At 41.5% G+C, this 22598-nt stretch overlaps 1 protein-coding gene across 1 annotated transcript; it reads left to right on the top strand.

Annotated features, from left to right (window-relative positions):
• The first annotated feature begins 1123 nt into the window (after window positions 1-1123).
• On the top strand, window positions 1124-22252 carry LOC134457495 (sialoadhesin-like). The gene is made up of 20 exons (XM_063209501.1): window positions 1124-1206; window positions 4880-4924; window positions 6369-6629; window positions 8025-8294; window positions 8442-8708; window positions 9939-10208; window positions 10353-10619; window positions 11854-12120; window positions 12266-12535; window positions 12663-12932; window positions 13400-13672; window positions 13854-14123; window positions 15026-15298; window positions 18022-18294; window positions 19714-19815; window positions 20255-20311; window positions 20800-20859; window positions 21029-21082; window positions 21591-21644; window positions 21747-22252. The coding sequence occupies exons 1-20, from the start codon at window positions 1176-1178 to the stop codon at window positions 21749-21751; spliced, it is 3639 nt and encodes a 1212-aa protein (XP_063065571.1). The 5' UTR covers window positions 1124-1175; the 3' UTR covers window positions 21752-22252.
• The last annotated feature ends 346 nt before the right edge of the window (window positions 22253-22598 follow it).

The following is a 22598-nucleotide window of genomic DNA, read 5'->3' as shown; positions in this document are numbered from 1 at the left end:
TATTGTTATCTTGTCATGGGACCTAGTCAACATGAAGTCCTACGACCTTGTAGGCACCACTGTCTGGAAACAGCATCTAGGGGCAAAAAACTGTTGATAACAGTATTCTGGCTTGGCCCTATAGGGAAGTTTTGCTGTGGGCAAGACTGTCTGATTGTGGTTCCAAAGTGTGTGTGTGTGTGTGTGTGTGTGTGCGTGCGCGCGTGTGTGCGTGCGCACTATGTGCGTGCCTGCGTGTAAGTGTAAGGGTGTGTGTGTGTGTGTGTGTGTGTGTGTGTGTGTCTGCGTGTAAGTGTGTATGTGTGTGTGTAAGTGTGTGAGTATTTTAGTGTGTGTGTACATTAAACAGTACAGTAGAGTATGTGCAACCACACACTGCAGGGTGCAGGGGCAGCGTCTTCAATTTATGTTTAGAAGAAGCCGATATTCTGTTGGCGAGACAGAAACAATATGGGGATATGAAACTTGAGACGACAACATTTCTTAACTGAATAACTCAAAGAATTGAACACAAATCAACACACACACACACACACACACACACACACACACACACACACACACACACACACACACACACACACACACACACACACACACACACACACACACACACACACACACGCACACACATACACACACACACACACACACACACACACAGAATGACAGACAGACAGACACACACACACGCACACTGTACTACTGTGGTAACTATGTGTCAGTGAAATGTCAATGCAAAAAACAATGTCTCTTTTTTGCTTAGGTAGGCCTATGTTTTGGGTACGCACAGAAGAACTGGATGTGGAAGACAGGATGAACAAACAGGAAGGAACAAAAAAAGGGAAATGACACGCTAACACGCACGTTCCACTTCATTGCATAGTTTTCTCTGAACGTTCTTATTTATTTATTTGTTTGTTTGTTTGTTTGTTGCCGTGTAGGTGACTACGGCTTCAGGCTGTGCTGTGCTGTCACACACATCCTGCATGACAGTAAATGTACTCAATCAAATCAAAATGAAAGTTGGTCTCTGCTTCCTGTGAGAGGCTGTGAAAAAATGAGAGCACTTAACAGACAGGAAAACGGCTCATAAGCTATGGGCAAAAGCACAGAGCAGTTGCACACCGTACAGAAGTCAAATCTAACTGGGCAGAGCCACTAAATGGAGTAGAATGGCTTTTCGTGATCTGCACTTCATATCAGGTAAAAAATTTTTTTTAAATTTCACTGTGTGCCACTGGTAGTGCTATAATTGTGTTTCCATCACACTAAAACAGAACTGCAATACAGTAAGTCACTGTGAAATATAGGCATGGTATATTGATAACCTGTTTGCGGGTGACATCATAGGCCACTAGACCCTCAGACTTAAGCTAAAAGAAACCTGTAAGAATTATGCAGGCAAAATCATTTAGGTCTATTTAGTTGTTTAAGTCTGGATTATTTGGGTGTGTGCGGTAGATGACAGCAAACGGAACAATTGTCGGCATGACATAGAGTGGCCTTGAGATATTCCACAGTATTTTCAGAGAGACTGTGTACCATCAGCCCATGGGTTGTATTTATCTTGTCTCCATCTTGTATTTACTGAGTGTATTACAGTAACAATGTCTTCTGCTTTATCACACTATCATACAGCATCAGGTTTAAGCCTTCTATGTGAAGGCTAAAAATAGAAAACACATTAATTAAATAAAACATCACATCACAAAACTTGGTGACCGCATCAGTATGACTATTGATGGACTCTTCAGGCGTAATCTTGAAGTTGTCTTTTGTTGGAAAAGCATAGGAACCGCTGAACCAAATCCAACTCCCTACATTACATATGATGTGAATAGGTTGGTTGCTTTTAAAGGACAGTGAGGAAGTACTGAGCTCTTGGTTGCATCTCACTGCGGCTGAACTCTAAATGCAATTTGTAGTAATATGTAAAATGTTACATGTTAGATTACTAGTGACAACTTGAGATCATGAAAAGTTGCTGTTAGTAGCAACCCTTTGTTAGAGAGAATGTACACTTTGCTGTAGAGAGTAGTAAAGCACTTAGAACTTCAAACCCCACTTAACCTTATACATTAAACAAAATGTTTGAATTTAGTTGTATAAAACTAACTTTCTTTAAAATACTTCTCTGTGCAAAACTGCCTGTTCTGACACACTTCTATACAGGCCCGTCTCAAAGTATTTGGGGGCTTTAGGCAAAGAGGAACTTGGGGGCACATGCACAGTATTGTGTTCATTATTGTGTACATTCTCACTTATCTGTGTCCTCTGTCTCACTTTCTGATCATTGAATTTCAGAGGGTGCTGCCACACTCCCAACTTGCCATTGCTGTTATTTTACTAGTACATAACCAGTCATTACCAGGGGGGGAAACTGTCAGTTGCGGGCCCTAGTCAATTGCCTAGTTTGTTTCTCTGGTTGTGACAGACCTTCACTTCTGTGTCTAGTTGACTGTGGGTTCTGTTGTGGTTTGCAGTTTCGTCTAACGCAGTTCCGCAGGCAGGATGCAGCTAAAGGCTAGACTAATGCCTTGTTTCTTGCATTTTGGTGAATTTGAAAATGACTCCTTTGACTTGCCTTTCTATCATACCTTGATATGTCGTTGCCATTATAAGGTAAACCAGTTATAGTAAATTAACGTTTTCTTTAAGTGCTGTTTCTGCACGAGTAGTAACAGTGAGTTTCTTACAGTTTTTCTCAATTGGTTTTGTACATTCCTCACAACAGAATAATGATTCTCAAAAGTCTTTGTTCAATTGTGACTTCCTGGTGTTACCTGTGCACATGGTCAAATCAGTTTCTCATTGTTTTCGGCATATAGCAAATGCTCTCGTCCACCATGCCATGCCTGTGTACAATTCTCAGTGATTTCGTACATTATCAATTGCTTTTGTCATATCACTCAAAAAGCTTTGTCACCGAATGCATGAAACTATCTCAATCTTATCTGATCAATGTAATATAAAGCCGAATTTACAACATTTACCATCCAATCTAAATAACATTTCACTTCAGAAAAGATCCTCAAGAGTGTACTATTCAATTGACAACATGAGAAATTGATTTGACTAGCTTGTCCATACACTATGACACAATGACTAACCATTCTGCTGGCGCTGATACGTTCATTGACACAAAAAACTTGATTTTGAAAGACAAATAAGGGTTTTGAGCAAGAGACTCGGTTTTGCAGGTTATCCATGGTGTTTTGCCATTTGTTAAAGCTGTTTTGAGAATGAATATTATGTTTTGCAAATTGCGAGAGAGATTCGAGAAATGTACAAAACCAATTGAGAAATACTGTAACACTAATATGAAGTAGGCCTAACTGTAACCTGCTGTGTTTGCAGTTTCTGTGCAAGTCGTGACAGAAAATAAAAGATTGTGGATGTGGGTTTGGGTGCATGTGCATGTGCATGTGCATGTGCATGTGCATGTGCATGTGCATGTGCATGCGTTGTGTGCCTGCAGCCTGTGTGTGAGAAAAGATGATCATAGACATAAATTCATGTTGGCTCACGTAGGATTTTTTCTTCACAAGGTCTGTGCTGAGTATGATGTAACGGTTACATTTTTCAGAACGGAACATGCAAGTTCAGAGAAAAAAAAAGCTTGATAGGAGATATGAAGGACCAATGAAAGCATTTTAAAATACTGTAGTTATATTACCAACACTACCTATGGTCACACAGTATTTTTACTGCATATGCTGGGGACAGCTGTGGCCTACTATGTCAAGAGGGTTGGTGGTTCATATCCCACTCTTACCTCTCCCTACTTCAGTCCATGGCTGAGGTGTCCTTGTGCAAGGCAACTAACCCCATAATTGCACCAGGAACTGTAACCAATAACCTGAATCTAAATAAATCGCTTTGGATTTAAAAAAAAATACATCAGCTAAGTGTAATGTAATATACACTCACCGGCCACTTCATTAGGAACACCTCTCTAGTGCTGGGGTGGACCCCCTTTTGCCTTCAGAACTGCCTGCAACAATACCCGGGTAGGCTGTGGCGTTCCAACAAAGATAAATTGGTACTAATTGGCCCAAATTGTGCCAAGAAAATATCCTTATGCCATTATATCCCCAGCCTGAAACGTTGATGTAAGGCAGGGTTGACCCATGCTTTCATATTGATGACACCAAATTCTTACCATCCCACCTGAGTCTTGCAGTAGATATCAAGACTCATTAGACCAGGCAACATTTTTCCAATCTTCTAGTGTCGTTTATGGTGAGCCTTTCCGAATTGTTGCCTCATTTTCCTGTTGTTTCCTGTTTCCCGATGTGCTGTGTACAGTAATCAGGGATTCTCTTATGCATACCTCGGTTGTAATGAGTGGTTATTTGAATTATTGTTGCCTTTGTATAAGCTCAAACCAGTCTGGCCATTCTCCTGACCTCTGCCATCAAGAAGGCATTTTTGCCCACAGAATCGCTGCTCACTGCATTTTTTTATTTTTCGTACCATTCTTTGTAAACCCTAGAGATGGTTGTGTGTGAATATCCCAGTAGATCAGTCTTTTCTGAAATACTCAAATCAAGCCCTTTCGGCACCAACAGCCATGCCATGTTCAAAGTCATTTAAATAACCTTTCTTCCCCATTATGATGCTCGGTTTGAACTGCATCAGATCATCTCAACCATGTCTACATGTACAAATGCATTGAGTTGCCACCATGTGACTGGCTGATCAGAAATTTGCCTAAATGAACAGTTGTAATAGGTGCTCCTAATACCTATAGTGGCCGGTGAGTGTATATGCATAATAAATAGCTCACTGATACACTAACGGTCAACAGGTGATGTAATTCAGGAATTCAAATGGATTATTGAATTGAAGTATATTTTTCTCTTTCTGTGTTTAGCCATTGCTGTTCTTGTCTGTCTGATGCCGGAGGCGTGTGCTGATGGTAAGTCTTCATTTCTCACAGTGTGTTCTCACATAAGAGGTGACACTGGAAACACAGCACAGTCATTTCCTGTGGAGATTACCACCTCACACCTGAAAGATAGTAGACAAATGTTCCACTCCTGCCACTTCTAGATTAGATTAGATTAGATTAGATTAGATAGTAATTCTATAATTGGCCTCTCCTGGGGTCCGTTTCTCAAATTACTTCCAAGGTTAGCATTAAACTACAAATTTTCTTCAGTAGTAGGGCTATCTTTCTTCAAGGCTTTTTTTTTAAAATGGTGATTGTGCGGAAGTCACCAACCATTTGTAATGCAAATATCTTCCAAATCAGGCATAGAAATTAAGTGAAATTCAATCAGTCTGCAGAAAGACTATATTCTTGCTCTGGACAGTGTCAGATTCTAAAGCCATGACATATGATGTTTGGAAAGAAATTACATGACTTGAATTTGTATTGTGAACGCACTCACAGTTTCAGTCTATCATGATTTTGTGTGCATGTTGATTTATTTTCGCCGCAGTTCTCGTAGTCAAATATGTAGGCCTACCGCAAGTTTAGCCATGAGTAGTCACACTCTGAAGTAGGCGGGCGCTGTGGATTACTTCAGGGGGCTGGAGTGTTGTTCAATGATTTACTCCAACTTGATTTCTACTCTACTTTGTCAGTGGTTTGATGAAACAGATAGAAGCCCCCTAAAGTCACCACAACTTCAGAGTCCAGCTCACTTCAAGCAGTAGTTCATGGGCTAGGTTTTGAGATAGCTACTCATTAAAGTAGCTAATGGGTTAGCTACTACATGGACGCTTTCAAGCATGTCTGAGGCCTTCAAATTATTTCAGGTAGCCTGTTGAAACACAATCTTTTCCCCATCTAATTCAAAGGATAAAAAAGCTGACAGATATACTGACTGGCACTAATGAATTTCTTACTGTCTGTAGTCTGTTAAATCGCAATAGTTCTCTGCTACAGAAAAGTAAAAGTGACAGATAAAGGTCACAGATGTGTGTTTGAAATACAGCTCAATATCACACCAGACAGAACAAAAAGGGATAAGAAATGCTAGCAATAGTAGTAGTAACAGTTAGCCTATGGTATTTTTTTTTTACCCATTTTACCCATAGCTGAGTATTATAAAACATATAACAAATATATAACAAACATTTAGAGGGACTGTGGAGAGTTATCATTTCTAGAAAAAAATCTTTTTCAAAAGAAAATCCTGCTTATGTGCAAGCGAAAGGCACAAGCAAAAAGAAAAGTCTCTGTTTATATATATAAAAAAACAATGTAATGAAGAAAAATTAAATGCATGTGTAAAGGGGGCCCCTGTCTGGTTTTACACTACACAATAATTTCATATTTTTTGTATATTATTATCATATCACATTGTGTATCTTCACTTCATGAATTAATAAGATGGTTTTCCCCTTATACGTAGACAGTGTAGCAACATTGACTCTGGTTCACAAACGGACCAAAGTTTTCCCGACGGAGGAAGTCATATTGAAGTGTGAGATCAGCCCTCCATCCATTGATAAATGGAGTTATGAATGGCTCAGCGAAGGCCAAGTGATTGATACCAGCAATGATGACACATATTCTACCAAGTCTCCAAAAACAGGAGCATACGCATGCGTTGGCATCGAGGAGAGTGGTAACAGGACAGCACCCAGCGCTGACATTAGCATTGAAGTGTATGGTGAGTAGGCCTGTGTTGTGTCGTTGACCTTGATTCATTTATGATACCTCCTAAATCAGATCTCAGTGGCCCTTTGACATTGGATATCGAATATAACATACTCACACACTACACATAGATATACACAGTATATACTATATCATGTCTTTACACCATCAGGTAAAAGCCCTGAGGCTGTCCTGTCCATGACTCCACAAGCTGATGTCATTTACACAAAGGAGAGTGTCCAGCTAACTTGCCAAGTGAAGCAGGAGTCCACAGACTGGCAGTATGTGTGGTTGAAAGACCAACAGGTGGTGGACAGGATCTCTGGGGCCACTCACAACATCCCCTCGGTGTCTATAGGCAACAGTGGAGGTTATCAGTGCCGGGTCAAGAGAGGAGGTCTCACTTCTCACAGCAGATCTGTTAACTTAAATGTTGAAGGTAAATACACTCATTAAACTTAAAGCCACCCTCCAGATTTTTTGACAATGGACACTATTTCTTAGTTAGTCAGAGTCTTGTGGGGGATGGGGGGGTTGTGACATGCTGAGTGGAGGGAGGAGAGGCGAAAACTCAGGCATCGAGAGTTGATGTTTTAAAAACATCACATTTCCAGTGGAAGGGGTCAGGAATAGATCTAATAAAAGCTTAAGATCAAGCACATAAAATGAAGTATAGAAACGCACACCATGGAAATAAAACATGTTGGTAGAGCAATTGCTCCCGAGTTAGATGCTGCTCAGTGGTGTAGTCTACGTTGAACGCGGGTATACAGCGTATACCCACTTCTAAATTTCAGGGATTTCAGTATACCCACTTAAAATTGATTGATCCATTGTTTTGAATAGCACAAATATATACAGCATGCCCACTTCAAAAAATGATCAAATATACAATATACCCACCATAAAAAAGTAGACTACACCACTGGTGCTGCTGACATCAAGACGGTCGTCTGACTTGCTGGGGAACACAGGTCACTGACGAGCACAGCATTGCCCACAGCGTTTTGGTGAATGCGGGACAGAATTTAAAAAAAAATAATAAAAAATACTGTCGAGTTGAAATTCACGTGAGGGTCTTGTTTAGGGCTCACGCTTGTGTTATCAAATGTCCATGTGCTGAATGTCTTTCCTGTCATTAGGCTACCCAATATGGTTAACAGTCAGCACTGTCTGTAAACAGCTGCAGACGAGACGCATCCCAAACGGGTTTTAATTGTTGGTAATGCACGAGTACTATAACATATTACTTTTATTGATGAGTGACGTAACGTAACGGATTACTTTTAATTGATAGTAACGTTGTAATGTAACTACTTTCAAAAGTAACGATACCCAACGCAGACATGCTGTAGGCCTAATCACTTACTTCATAAATACTGAATTGTGACCTTAATACCTCACACAGATCCCCCTAAGCCTTCACTGCAGCTGGTGTCACGCTGGTCCAAGGTGTTTCCTACAGAGACGGTTACTCTGAAGTGTGACATCCAGCCGGCTTCACCTGACTGGTCTTATAAATGGTACAAAGGTGAACAAGAGATCAGCGGTGAAAACACTGATACACTTTCCATGAAGTCTGTTGTTACTGACCATGCTGGAGTATACAAATGCCAAGGAGTGCACGTGCGAGGTGTGGAAACTCCAGTCAGTGATGCAGTCAAGATCGATGTCTATGGTAATTTTCACAGTTATTGTCACTAAATAGTATTTTTTGTTTTTATATTGCAATGGCAAAAAAAAAAAAAGTTTTAAAATGTGACTAACATATTCACACACTACACATTGATATACAGTATACTATGTCGTGTCTTTACACCATCAGGTGAAAGCCCTGAGACTGTCCTGTCCATGACTCCACAAGCTGATGTCATTTACACAAAGGAGAGTGTCCAGCTAACTTGCCAAGTGAAGCAGGAGTCCACAGACTGGCAGTATGTGTGGTTGAAAGACCAACAGGTGGTGGACTGGATCTCTGGGGCCACTCACAACATCCCCTCGGTGTCTCCAGGCAACAGTGGAGGTTATCAGTGCCGGGTCGAGAGAGGAGGTCTCACTTCTCAAATCAGCTCTGTTAACTTAAATGTTGAAGGTAAATACACTCATAAAACTTTAGCCGCCCTCCAGATTTGTTGAGATTGGACACTATTTCTTAGTTAGTCAGAGTCTTGTAGGAGGAGTGGGGGGTGGGGGGGTTGTGACACGCGGAGTGGAGGGAGGAGGGACGAAAACTCAGGCATCGAGAGTTGATGTTTTAAAAACATCACATATCCAGTGGAAGGGGTCAGTAACAGGGCTTGACATTAACATTTTCGCTTGCCGGACACTTTGGCTAGTGATTTTCCAGAGTCACTAGCCATCCAGCTATTCTACTAACCACAATTTTTTTTATTATTATTATGACGCTGTACATCTAACCTCAGAAGATGAGGTGCTTAAAGCAAGAAGATGAGTGCATGGGTTTCTACATGGAAATGAAACAAACAAATAGAAACTGAGTAGCTGAGTAACTGAGCTTTTTCTTGAACTTAAATACAAACAATTGATAAGGGCAAAGTGCAGAATATACACTATTCTAATATGTGAATAAGATACATGATATAACCTACCTGCCAAATTGGCAAGTGACACTGAAATTGTTACCAGCCACAGCCAAGTTTTACCAGCATTTGGCTGGTTGGTAGGTGCCAGTGTCAAGCCCTGGACAGTAATAGATCTAATAAAAGCTTAAGATCAAGCACATAAAATTAAGTATAGAAACGCACACCATGGAAATAAAACATGCTGGTAGAGCAATTGCTCACGAGTTAGGTGCTGCTGACATCAAGACGGTCGTCTCACTTGCTGGGGAACACGGGTCACTGACGATCACAGCATCGCCCACTGCGTTTTGGTGAATGCAGGACAGAATAAAAAAAAAAAAGAAAAAACCATCGAGTTGAAATTCCCGTGGGGGGTCTTCTTTAGGCCTCACGCTTGTGTTATCAAATGTCCATGTGCTGACTGTCTTTCCTGTCATTAGGCTACCCTACAGTTACAATATGGTTAACAGTCAACACTGTCGGTGCACCTAAAGAGGGCTGTGTGTGTGTTAAACAGCTGCAGGCGAGACGCATCCCAACCGTGTTTTGATTGTTGGTAATGCACGAGACTATAACGCATTACTTTTTGATGGGTAACATAGTAACGTAACGGATTACTTGTAATTGATAGTAATGTTGTAATGCAACTAACTACTTTCAAAAGTAACAATACCCAACACACAGATGCTGTAATCACTTACTTCATAAATACTGAATTGTGACCTTAATTCGTCACACAGATCCCCCTAAGCCTACACTGCAGCTGGTGTCACGCTGGTCCAAGGTGTTTCCTACAGAGACGGTTACTCTGAAGTGTGACATCCAGCCGGCTTCACCTGACTGGTCTTATAAATGGTACAAAGGTGAACAAGAGATCAGCGGTGAAAACACTGATACACTTTCCATGAAGTCTGTTGTTACTGACCATGCTGGAGTATACAAATGCCAAGGAGTGCACGTGCGAGGTGTGGAAACTCCAGTCAGTGATGCAGTCAAGATCGATGTCTATGGTAATTTTCACAGTTATTGTCACTAAATAGTATTTTTTGTTTTTATATTGCAATGGCAAAAAAAAACGTTTTAAAATGTGACTAACATACTCACAAACTACACATTGATATACAGTATACTATGTCGTGTCTTTATACCATCAGGCCAACGCCCTGAGACTGTCCTGTCCATGACTCCACAAGCTGATGTCATTTACACAAAGGAGAGTGTCCAGCTAACTTGCCAAGTGAAGCAGGAGTCCACAGACTGGCAGTATGTGTGGTTGAAAGACCAACAGGTGGTGGACAGGATCTCTGGGGCCACTCACAACATCCTCTCGGTGTCTCCAGGCAACAGTGGAGGTTATCAGTGCCGAGTCGAGAGAGGAGGTCTCACTTCTCAAAGCATCTCTGTTAACTTAAATGTTGAAGGTAAATACACTCATAAAACCTAAAACCACCCTCCAGATTTTTTGAGATTGGACACTATTTCTTTGTTAGTCAGAGTCTTGTAGGAGGAGTGGGGGGTGGGGGGGTTGTGACACGTGGAGTGGAGGGAGGAGGGACGAAAACTCAGGCATCGAGAGTTGATATTTTAAAAACATCACATATCCAGTGGAAGGGGTCAGTAACAGGGCTTGACATTAATTTTTTCGCTTGCCGGACACTTTGGCTAGTGATTTTCCCAAGTCACTAGCCATCCAGCTATTCTACTAACCACAATTTATTATTATTATTATTATGACGCTGTACCTCTAACCTCAGAGAAGATGAGGTGCTTAAAGCAAGAAGATGAGTGCATGGGTTTCTACATGGAAATGAAACAAACAATTAGAAACTGAGTAGCTGAGTAACTGAGCTTTTTCTTGAACTTAAATACAAACAATTGATAAGGGCAAAGTGCAGAATATACACTATTCTAATATGTGAATAAGATACATGATATAACCTACCTGCCAAATTGGCAAGTGACACTGAAATTGTTACCAGCCACAGCCAAGTTTTACCAGCATTTGGCTGGTTGGCAGGTGCCAGTGTCAAGCCCTGGTCAGTAATAGATCTAATAAAAGCTTAAGATCAAGCACATAAAATTAAGTATAGAAACGCACACCATGGAAATAAAACATGCTGGTAGAGCAATTGCTCCTGAGTTAGGTGCTGCTGACATCAAGACGGTCGTCTCACTTGCTGGGGAACACGGGTCACTGACGATCACAGCATCGCCCACTGCGTTTTGGTGAATGCAGGACAGAATTAAAAATAAAAAAATACCATCGAGTTGAAATTCCCGTGGGGGGTCTTCTTTAGGCCTCACGCTTGTGTTATCAAATGTCCATGTGCTGACTGTCTTTCCTGTCATTAGGCTACCCTACAGTTACAATATGGTTAACAGTCAGCACTGTCGGTGCACCTAAAGAGGGCTGTGTGTGTGTTAAACAGCTGCAGGCGAGACGCATCCCAACCGTGTTTTGATTGTTGGTAATGCACGAGACTATAACGCATTACTTTTTGATGGGTAACATAGTAACGTAACGGATTATTTGTAATTGATAGTAATGTTGTAATGCAACTAACTACTTTCAAAAGTAACGATACCCAACACACAGATGCTGTAATCACTTACTTCATAAATAGTACTGAATTGTGACCTTAATTCCTCACACAGATCCCCCTAAGCCTACACTGCAGCTGGTGTCACGCTGGTCCAAGGTGTTTCCTACAGAGACGGTTACTCTGAAGTGTGACATCCAGCCGGCTTCACCTGACTGGTCTTATAAATGGTACAGAGGTGGACAAGAGATCAGTGAAAACACTGATACACTTTCCATGAAGTCTGTTGGCACTGGAGACACTGGAGAGTACACCTGCCAAGGAGTACACACGCGAGGCGAGGAAACTCCAAAGAGTGACCGAGTCAAGATTGATGTTTACGGTACTTTTCATTATCACTAAAACAAAGCATTTTTTTGTTTTATATTGTAATGGCAAAAAAACGTTTTAAAATGTGACTCTGATATACTCACACACTACACATAGATATACACAGTATATACTATATCATGTATTTTCACCATCAGGCCAAAGCCCTGAGCCTGTCCTGTCCATGACTCCACAAGCTGATGTCATTTACACAAAGGAGAGTGTCCAGCTAACTTGCCAAGTGAAGCAGGAGTCCACAGACTGGCAGTATGTGTGGTTGAAAGACGACAAACAGGAGGTACACAGGAGCTCTGAGGCCAATTACAAGATCCCCTCTGTGTCTCCAGGCAACAGTGGAGGTTATCGGTGCCGGGTCGAGAGAGAAGGTCTCACCTCTCAAAGTAGCTCTGTTAACTTAAATGTTGAAGGTAAATACGCTCTTAAAACTTAACATTGTCTTTTTTCATTTAGAATTTATATGTGACTGTGTAATGAATGCTGTAATCACTTGCACTTCATAAATACTGAATTGCAACTTTGGAATTCCTCACACAGATCCCCCTAAGCCTACACTGCAGCTGGTGTCACGCTGGTCCAAGGTGTTTCCTACAGAGACGGTTACTCTGAAGTGTGACATCCAGCCGGCTTCACCTGACTGGTCTTATAAATGGTACAGAGGTGGACAAGAGATCAGCGGGGAAAACACTGATACACTATCCATGACGTCTGTTGACACTGGCAATGCTGGGCAATACACCTGCCAAGGAGTGCACGTACGACAGGCAGAAACCTCGAAGAGTGATCCGATTGGCATCCGTGTTTATGGTATGTTTGATTATATTTCTGAAATTTCTAGAATGATATATTTTTTGTTGTTGTTTCAGTTGTTTGTTTGTTTTTCTTCACATTATTGATTACTATTTGAATATCAGGTGAAAAGAGTAAGGTCGGTTTTTTTGCTCTACCTTTGATGTTATTTCCTCTGCAATGTAGCATTTCTTTGTGCAGATGGGCTCACGGGCGGGCCCATTCACGCCTTGCCGAAAAGACTTAACTACATCCATAACAACATTGCTATGACAGTACAGAGAGCCTTAAGTAACATATTAAGACTTGGTCATTATAATTTTGGTGACAGCAAGGTTATAGCATAGGCTCTGCGCAGAGTAGTTAAACTGTGTGTGCTGCTGTGTATGGTAGGACTTGAAGTTTAAAAAAAGTTTTGAAATGTGATTCATTAATCATAATGTGATTCACTAATGTGTGTGTGTTTTCATTTTGTGCTCCATCAGACAGAGGCCCAAAGCCTATTCTGTCCAAGGACCCTAAGGCTGACACCATTTACACAACAGAGAAAGTAACGCTGAGCTGTCGCGTCGACCAGGAGTCTACAGACTGGCATTACTCCTGGTTCAAGGGCCAGGAGAAGTTATCGATACGTAATATCAGCGAGAGCACTCATACCTTTCCGTCTGTGGACCTATCTGATGGTGGAGACTATCGTTGTCAGGTCCAAAGAGGACACATCTCTGGTGACAATGCTTCAATCACATTAACTGTTCAAGGTAAACAGCTTATGTCCTGGTGTACTTTTTAAATGCATTTTTTTATAACGACTATGCCGATTTTGCTCTCAGCAATTATTTTTAATCTCATCTAAACCCTTGATGACCTTAGCTCTGTAAAATTAGTTGAATAACAGCTAGTTTTATCAGTTCTTTTAACATTGTTTTTTCTCACACACAGATCCTCCTCTGCCTACACTGGAATTAAAGTCTAAATATGAGAAAGTGTTTCCTACAGAGAGGGTTACTCTGAAGTGTGACATCCAGCCGACTTCATCTGACTGGTCTTATAAATGGTACAGAGGTGAACAAGAGATCAGCGGTGAAAACACTGATACACTTTCCATGACCTCTGTTGGCACTGGAGACACTGGAGAGTACACCTGCCAAGGGGTACACAAACGACATGTAGAGACTCCAATCAGTGGCAACTTCAGCGTCCATGTGTATGGTAAATATATGCCTTAACCCCATAGCGCAGAGCCTGATATGACCCTACTGTCACCTACTGTTAACCCTACTGTTAATATGTTACTTAAAGGGTAACTTCAGCCAATTTCAACATGCAGTTGTAATGCTCACACTACCATGGACTTGTCAGTACCTGAGTTTTTTTCTTTTTCTTCAGCCTTTTCCGAGATACTGGTCAATGTAATAGGTGTTTGTTTACATAAAAAAAAAAAAGATTGATTCCCAAAAACAGCCAAAAGATTATGCAACATCAGCAGACAACTAGCAAACAGCGATACCTTTTGGGAAAATATTTGGAGTAGGCCTACGTTAAGATTTTTTCAAATGTCAACAAACGCTGCCCCCATTAGATTAGCTCATATCTCGGAAAAGGCTGAGCCAAAAAATGCAACATCACCGGGTACTGACAAGTCAAGGGTAGCATGACCAATACAACAGCTTATTAAAATTGGCAGGAGTGCTCCTGTGTAGTGTCATAGCAATGTTGTTATGATGGAGTTAAATATTTTCAGCAAATAGTGAATAGGCCTGCCGGCTACCCCATCTGCATTAAGAGGTTACTTGGATAGTGAAAGTAGGGCCACTGACAGCTTTGATACAAAATCATCAAAAAGTCCCTCACCCAATACATACAATACAATGGGCCCCAGCCAACTGACCCCTTTGCACACCCCCATCGGCTTCCTTAAGAGACAGTCAAAAGTTAATAAGAAATTGGTGGGAAAGAGAGGTGGGGTAGGATTGGGAAATAGCACGTTCAAAACACATTTTTAATGTGATTCCTACACTCTTTTGTTTCAATGTTTTTTCATTTGTATCTCATTTTAATGTACTGTATTTTATTTTATTTTGACTTTTTAAATATGTCCTTTCCATTTCCAGATGAGAAGGCTCAACCTACAATAACTCAGCACCCAAACTCCCAGTCCATCTACATGGAGGAAAAAGTAACGTTTAGTTGTGAGGTGACGATCGATCCTACAGACTGGTCTTTCCTTTGGTTTAGTAGTAGCCGTGGAGAAATCAAAGACCCACGATCAATGAACTACACTATCCAATCTGCCACTGAACAACACAACGATAAATTCTGGTGCAAAGCTGAGAGGCCTGGGTACCTATCGGAGGCCAGTACGTCTATGGAAGTGAAGATTTTACGTATGTTTACATAATTTAATCTCTTTCTTTTTAAAGTAGGCTCTCTACTATGCTACACCATTCATACCACAGTCATTACACCATAATTAAGTAATTTTGTAATTTATACGCTACTTTTTCTTTGCGAAATGACAACAGTAACAGTGATATCGTGATAGTAATATCATAGTGTGAATTGCTTCACCAGGCTACTGGTATAATGGAGGGTATCTTTCCCAGTTTCATGTGCGATACTGTCCCATTTTTTCAAAATAAACTCATCAACGCCATCTCTTCTGAAGTTGAAAAGTAGCACATTTGCTACGTTCGTTGCCTGTTTCAGCTCAAGAATATAGTTCTTGGTCAAATCAGCCTCTGAATTCACCTTGTTTCATTTGTTTTTAATGACATTACACTTTCCAACTTCAGAAGAGACGCCGTTTATGCCAGGAATTCTACGCAGTATTTAATTGTGGTGCTGCTGTGACGGACAGTGTGTTCCTGCACAGTTCATCCCCTTCGGGGCGCGAACCTGCGACCTCGTCAACTACATTGGTTTGGTAATGGGAGGCACAGTATGATACCGCTGGACTAAAGGACCAGTCCCCTAGTCCAGCACTACCGATACTGTATGAGGATTTGGGAGGGAGGTTTACTAACGTTCCATGCCAACTCTGCCAATCAGCCTCCGTTACACTGCCAGGCGTTAGCTTAGAATTATCTTAGAGCTTGAGTCAAAGCCTATTTGCGCAGATGTTCACTCATTGCTGTAAAGACTTAAAGGGCAACTCCTGCCAATTTCAATGTGCTGTTTTATTGCTCACACTACCCTTGACTTGTCAGTACCCGGTGACGCCGCAGTTTATGGCCCAGCCCTTTCCGAGATATGAGCTATTCTAATGGGGGCAACTTTTGTTTACATTTTAAAAAATGAGCATAGGCCTACTCCAACTATTTTCCCAAAAGGTATCGCTGTTTGCTAGTTGTCTGTTGATGTTGTATAACCTTTTGGATGTTTTTGGGAATAAATAAAAAAATGTTTTTTTGAAATGTAAACAAAAGTTGCCCCCATTAGAATAGCTCATGAAAATGCGGCCAAAAAAGCCAAAAAATGCGGCGTCACCGGGTACTGACAAATCAAGGGTAGCATGAGCAATACAACAGCACATTGAAATTGGCAGGAGTTGCCCTTTAATAACATAATAACAATATTGCTATGAAATTACCAAGAGGCTTAAGTAAGAGATTAAGACATGGCGATTACAATTTTGGTGACAGTAAGGTTATAACGTAGGCACATGGCCGTAGCTACATTAGAGGTCAGGGAGGTCTGGACCTCACTCATTTTGTCTGAGGTTTTCTTTCTTTTTTTTTTTGGAAGGCCAAATATCCATGCCCCATAATTCATAATTATGCAGTTATACCACGGCAGTCTGGAATCTCCCATTGTGACGCGCTAGATTGGGTATTGATTAACTGTCTATATATGCACACCTGAAGTAGTCCCACTATTAGGTCACTTTTCTGACCGCATAACTCCAGTGTATCAATGCGCCAAGGCACGCACGTTCATAAATTACACACAAAAAAGTTGTAAGCATTACGCGCTGAATTGACACATGTTGCATCGTGCGTCTGGAAACACCAGGAGTGTAGGCTATAGGCTACACTATAGTGAATCTGGAGCAAATCTTAATAGACCAAATAAAATTTCAAACATGTTTATTTCTCCCAACTGACCATCACTCTGTCAACTTTGTGAGAGAGAGAGAGAGAGAGAGAGAGAGAGAGAGAGAGAGAGAGAGAGAGAGAGAGAGAGATATTCCCTGCGCAAAGGGACGCCCGTTTCACGTGGGCGTTTCTTCCCCACGAGAGGAGATGTTTCCTGTGGTTGTAGCGTTTATCAGTTGAGAGAGTAGCGTAACTTGTGAAAGTATGGGATAGCCTATTTTCGGATCAATAACTATGGGAACGCAGTGGAAAATAAATCAAGGAGAGTTTCCTATGGGAGGAGAGCAGATTGACGAGGTGCCTGTTTTGATAAAGTCAATGGCGAGGCAAGGCATTTAGAATGTCGCCAAGATACGCGGGGTATTTTTTTAATCCATTGTGATCTGTACATTTTGTAGGAATCATGCCAACTGTAGCATAATCTAGTGGGCAAGTCAGACGCGCCCATATATCGCCCATATAAGGGATAATTGACGACACGGTGTGCGTATAACAGGAAGAATAATGCACACAGAGGTGTAACGGCTCGCGTTGTGGCCGCATCACCACCTAGGTGTGCATTATTTTTTCTGTTATACGCACACCGTGTCGTCAATTATCCCTTACGTATGGCACCGGAATTCCGTAAACCACTCAGCAAAAAAAATCTTAATGGTGACTGAAAGTTGGTTGTCTTTCTAATAACTGAACACCATTGCCCTCGTGAAATAGTTTATTTTCATTCCACAAGAGCTCTGTAAATGCGAACACGAATTGAGAATCCACCCTTTTCTTTTCTACTTGTACTGTGTATAAATATGTACATTACATGTATAAATATGCAAATATAAATATAAACATGTAGAAATATGTAAAATACATCATGTTTTGGCAATTTTTTTGCTATATATAAAAATTCAGTGCCCTCTATGCGCATCATGGACCTCACCTATTCCAAAACGCTGGCTACGGCCCTGGCTCTGCCTGAAGTAATGCTAACCCTTTGTGGTAACTCTTGCTGTGCTGCTGTGTAGCTCGCCATGACACAGTACTGACACTGGAGACGAACTGGGCCGATATCCTCACCGTGGACAGCCTGACCTTGCTGTGTGAAGTCAGCGACAACAAAGAGTTCCAGTGGAACTACACCTGGTACAAAGACGACATAGAGGACAACAACACCCAATCGGCTCTTCACGTGAAGGCCACAAAAGAGAGCTACAAGAGCGAGTACAGGTGCTGCGGAGCCCGAGAGGAGCGCCCTACGTACTCTGCACGCAGCGAACCCTTCATAGCTAACAACATCGGTGAGCTGAGTGACTATATATAGTGTTGCCACCTGCCCTGTCTCTATTTTGCCTGATTGTACTGTTCTTTATGGTCTATCCGACTGCGCCGTCGAGCTGTTAGAACGCTTCTGCATCTTCAATTATTTCCCTTGATATCAGTACACCACATTGCCCGTTATGCCTTACATAATAGCTAGTTGCGATTCTACACTGAGATCCAGAATCCACCACCGCCTCCCAATGAGTCCTATGAGCTAGGGGTGGGCGATATGGCAAAAATGTTGTATCACGATTTTTTAACATGAAATCACGATTTCGATTTTTTATCACGATCTTCCATCCAAAAAAATAAAAACAACAAAAAATAACTTTCATATACTTGCAATTTGTAATTTGCAGTCAATAAAATGTTAACACACTGATGATACTCTCATAAAGTGTACAATTGGAATACAATAATGTAAAGAATAAAGTGAAGACAACAACACAAGTGAGAAAACGTCACTCTGATACTGATAATAAACATCCTCACTGCAAGACGATCTATACGATTTCTCTACTTTGGCAGATTCGAGACGATATTTTACTCAATATCGCGATTCACGATATAATATCGTCATATCGCCCACCCCTACTATGAGCCCCATGCATGAAAACGGTGATGTCTGCTCCTGTCGAACCACACATTGCTGGATATTATGCCTATCAATCGACAGATGGCAATCTAAGCTTTCCAATGACATATGACACGTGAAACAATGAAATCTGGCAGACATGACAATTTATCATTCATTTATAGTAACAAGTCCCATCAGGTTTATTCTGATGGGTAGAAATTCATCCAGCTACTTTGACAAGAATTTGTAGCTGAGGTGGCAATGCAATAAATGGCATAAACCTACCATTAGAAAGGACAGAACATGTTTTCCAATAAACAATAAGGGTTACCAAAAACTTTTGAATGATAATGTATTGTAGTATACTATACTGTATTATACTATACCATACTATACCATACCATACTATACTATATTCAGGAGCGCAGACAGATTTGGCTGGGCCCAGGTCATCTGAAAGGGACCCTCACCCAATAAATAGAACGTCAAGAGGACCCACTTCTGTGCCCCCTCTGTCCCTGGGCCCCAGACAAATGACCCCTTTCTCCCACCCCCTGTCAGCTCCTCTGACTGTGCTATAGTATACATGGGTTTACCGTTTGTAAGCAAACCCTGGCTGCACAACCCTGCCTGCGCACTGTTCAACCTCTGATCGTTAAAAACGGCTGTCGGACAAAAATGAGCTCACGTGGTTGGCTGCTCAGCATCTTGCCTCACAACATGAATGTTTGTTAACGAAAAAACCTATATATGCAATACCATACTACATTAAGCTTGCATTCACAGTCACTCTCCCGCACCTGTTCGTTTGTCTACACAGTTCTGAAGCGGCAGATCCTTCTGGCCATCTCCGGCTGTCTGGTGGTGGGAATCGTCCTTGTCATCGCTGGCTGTGTCTACTTCAAGGTCACCAGGAAGCCAGGTAGACATACGAGAGATTGATAAGAAGCAATTAATATCTCTGATATTTTTTTAAAAATCATCCAGAGCCGGTGAGATTCATACATTTTCAGCGTCTTTTTTGGGCGGGGTTACTTCTGAAACTCGCCCAGCTGGAACTGTTGGTATATCAGCAGAAAGAACAGTGTACCGTAATTTATTGTAGCTTCAACCAAATCAAAGTTTTCTTACTGAGCCAGACCAGATTACACTTGCACAGCATGGTAGTCATGATATCCAGGCCAGGATTTTTGAAATGTTATTGTTTATGTATAGTAGGCCGGACCTAGCCTGGGAACACCCATACTGCCTTACGTTCTACACAATCGTTTCGATCTCACTTGTGATTAGGTCTGGTGTTAACCAGGCAAGGCCAGACCTATGTGAATTTCTAATGCTGCATGAAAATAACTTTGTTACAGGGAAAGAGGCCCCAACTCAGGAGGACCTGTTCTTTAGCATGGCCCAACTGAAGTCACGTAAGTTCCAGAAACAACAGCTTAATTGTGATATTTTTATTTTAAAATAATTATCATAATATAATTTACGGGCAGTCATGAGTGAGCGGTTAGGGCGTCAGACTTGCATCCCAGAGGTTGCCGGTTCGACTCCCGACCCGCCAGGTTGGTGGGGGGAGTAATCAACCAGTGCTCTCCCCCATCCTCCTCCATGACTGAGGTACCCTGAGCATGGTACCGTCCCACCGCACTGCTCCCCATGGGGCGCCACTGAGGGCTGCCCCCTTGCACGGGTCAGGCATAAATGCAATTTCGTTGTGTGCAGTGTGCAGTGTTCACTTGTGTGCTGTGGAGTGCTGTGTCACAATGACAATGGGAGTTGGAGTTTCCCAATGGGCTTTCGGCTTTCATAATCTATAATAATGTTAACATATGTATAGTAATATTTATTATCAAATGCATTTTTATCAATAGTCTCTCTCTCTTCTCTCTGCATTTGCATTGATTAGGAAATGATTTGCACTCAACGACAGACTTATGCCAAACTGAAATAAATGGCAAACCTACAGGTAAGAAATTAATGTGATAGCATAGATATAATCGTATTGATCAAGCACCCTTTTGTTAGACAGTGGCTGGCCTTCTCATGTTGTATGTATGTATTGGTCCTACATTGAACATTTTGTTTTTTTTGGGTGTAATCGTATTATATTTACTGTTCCTACTTATTTATTGTAGAAAAAGATGAGTCTGAAGATCCTCCGTGTCTCTCTGAAGAGCTACTGAAAGAAGGTCAGTGTGCTCTTGTCTTTCAACGTTTCACAATGTACACTTTTATGCACTGTGGCTTGATAACTTCATATGTGACATGGTGGTGTGGAAGCTTGTCATTCTCACTAACCATCGGCATTACCGAGTAGTTGGCCTGCTGTCTCTGAGAATCAACAACACCAATGGGTACGATTCCCACTCGGGGCTGCTGATAGCTTGGCACCCCCTCACCCACCCAGACACCCTCACAGCTTGGCACCCACCACCCCCACCCCTCATATATACAATGTACGAGAACCGAATTTGAGGCCCCCACTCTCCCTGGGCCTAGGGCAACTGACCTCTTTGCCACCCCCCTGTCTGCTTCCCTGTTGCGACTGACCATAAGACTTTACTGAGTACTAGGCCTGCTGTCTGTCAGAACCGATGCATGATTTTTCAAGGGTCTCTGCAAGACTGCATTTTTGCTAACATGTTGGATTCAAAATACTACATGAATCTTAACAATATATTTTTTTCCTCAAACCAGCTAAAGAAGAAGAAAAGAATGAAGATGAAACGGATGCATTTAAATCATTTAAAGGTAGTTGTGGAAAATATACAGTATACTGTATTCGTCTAAATCAGCTCTATGATTAGTTCCGTTCTTCTAATACACCTTTTGTCTTTTATTACCCATTAATAGGTTAAACGTCTTGGGCATGTGACCACTCCTGCTCCTGACAGAACCTCCAATCTCCAGTTGGTACGATGAAGCCCATTTAAAGCTCACAGTGAGGCAGCTGTGTTGCCAAGATAGGGGAGGTGGCAGCACAGCAACACCTTAAAGGTGAAGTCTATGTGTAATTTTGTAAGTAGTTTATTTCCAGAATTTGTGCTTCCCTTTGTCAAATGTCACCCCTTTGTCAAATGTTTTCATTAATATGAGTATTCAGTACGGCTTGGAAATAATGAATAAATGGAACTTCCCCATGTGAAAGTGCCATTTTGAATCATCAGGCTCAGCCATGGCCTAATGGTTATGGAGATATAGGCTGTAGATCAGAGAGTTACAGGTTGGAATCACATTTAATGGCTGAGGTGCCCTTGAGGAAAGGCACCTAACCAGTGTTGCCAGATGTACGATAATTATCGTATTTGTACCTAATTTTGTCCATTTTGCCCTCTAGTCTAGAGGATATGTCAGGATTTTTGGCAAAGATGTTCACTTCCGGAAGAAAGCATGAAAATTTGTATACAAAGCTTTTCAGGTATGCTGATTACGATAAGAAGCGGCTCCAAGCTCAAAAATCAAGGGATCACCCTCAAAATGGACTAATCCAAGATGGCCGCCAAATTAACAATTCTTCATTACTTAGGTTGCATATGTCATATAATCCTGACCTCTGCGACTAAATGTGGGTTCTTGGGATTGCTGAATTAATGTATGAGCCATTTAGCTTTGCAAAACCAAGGTACCACATTGAAAATCGAGAAATCCAAGATGGCCAACATCTCCGATGGCCAAATTTATAGTTATCCACAACTTTGGATGAAT

Source organism: Engraulis encrasicolus, chromosome 10, assembly GCF_034702125.1.
Source record: "Engraulis encrasicolus isolate BLACKSEA-1 chromosome 10, IST_EnEncr_1.0, whole genome shotgun sequence".
NCBI lineage: Eukaryota > Metazoa > Chordata > Actinopteri > Clupeiformes > Engraulidae > Engraulis > Engraulis encrasicolus.
This window is presented reverse-complemented; position numbering and strand designations above follow the sequence as displayed.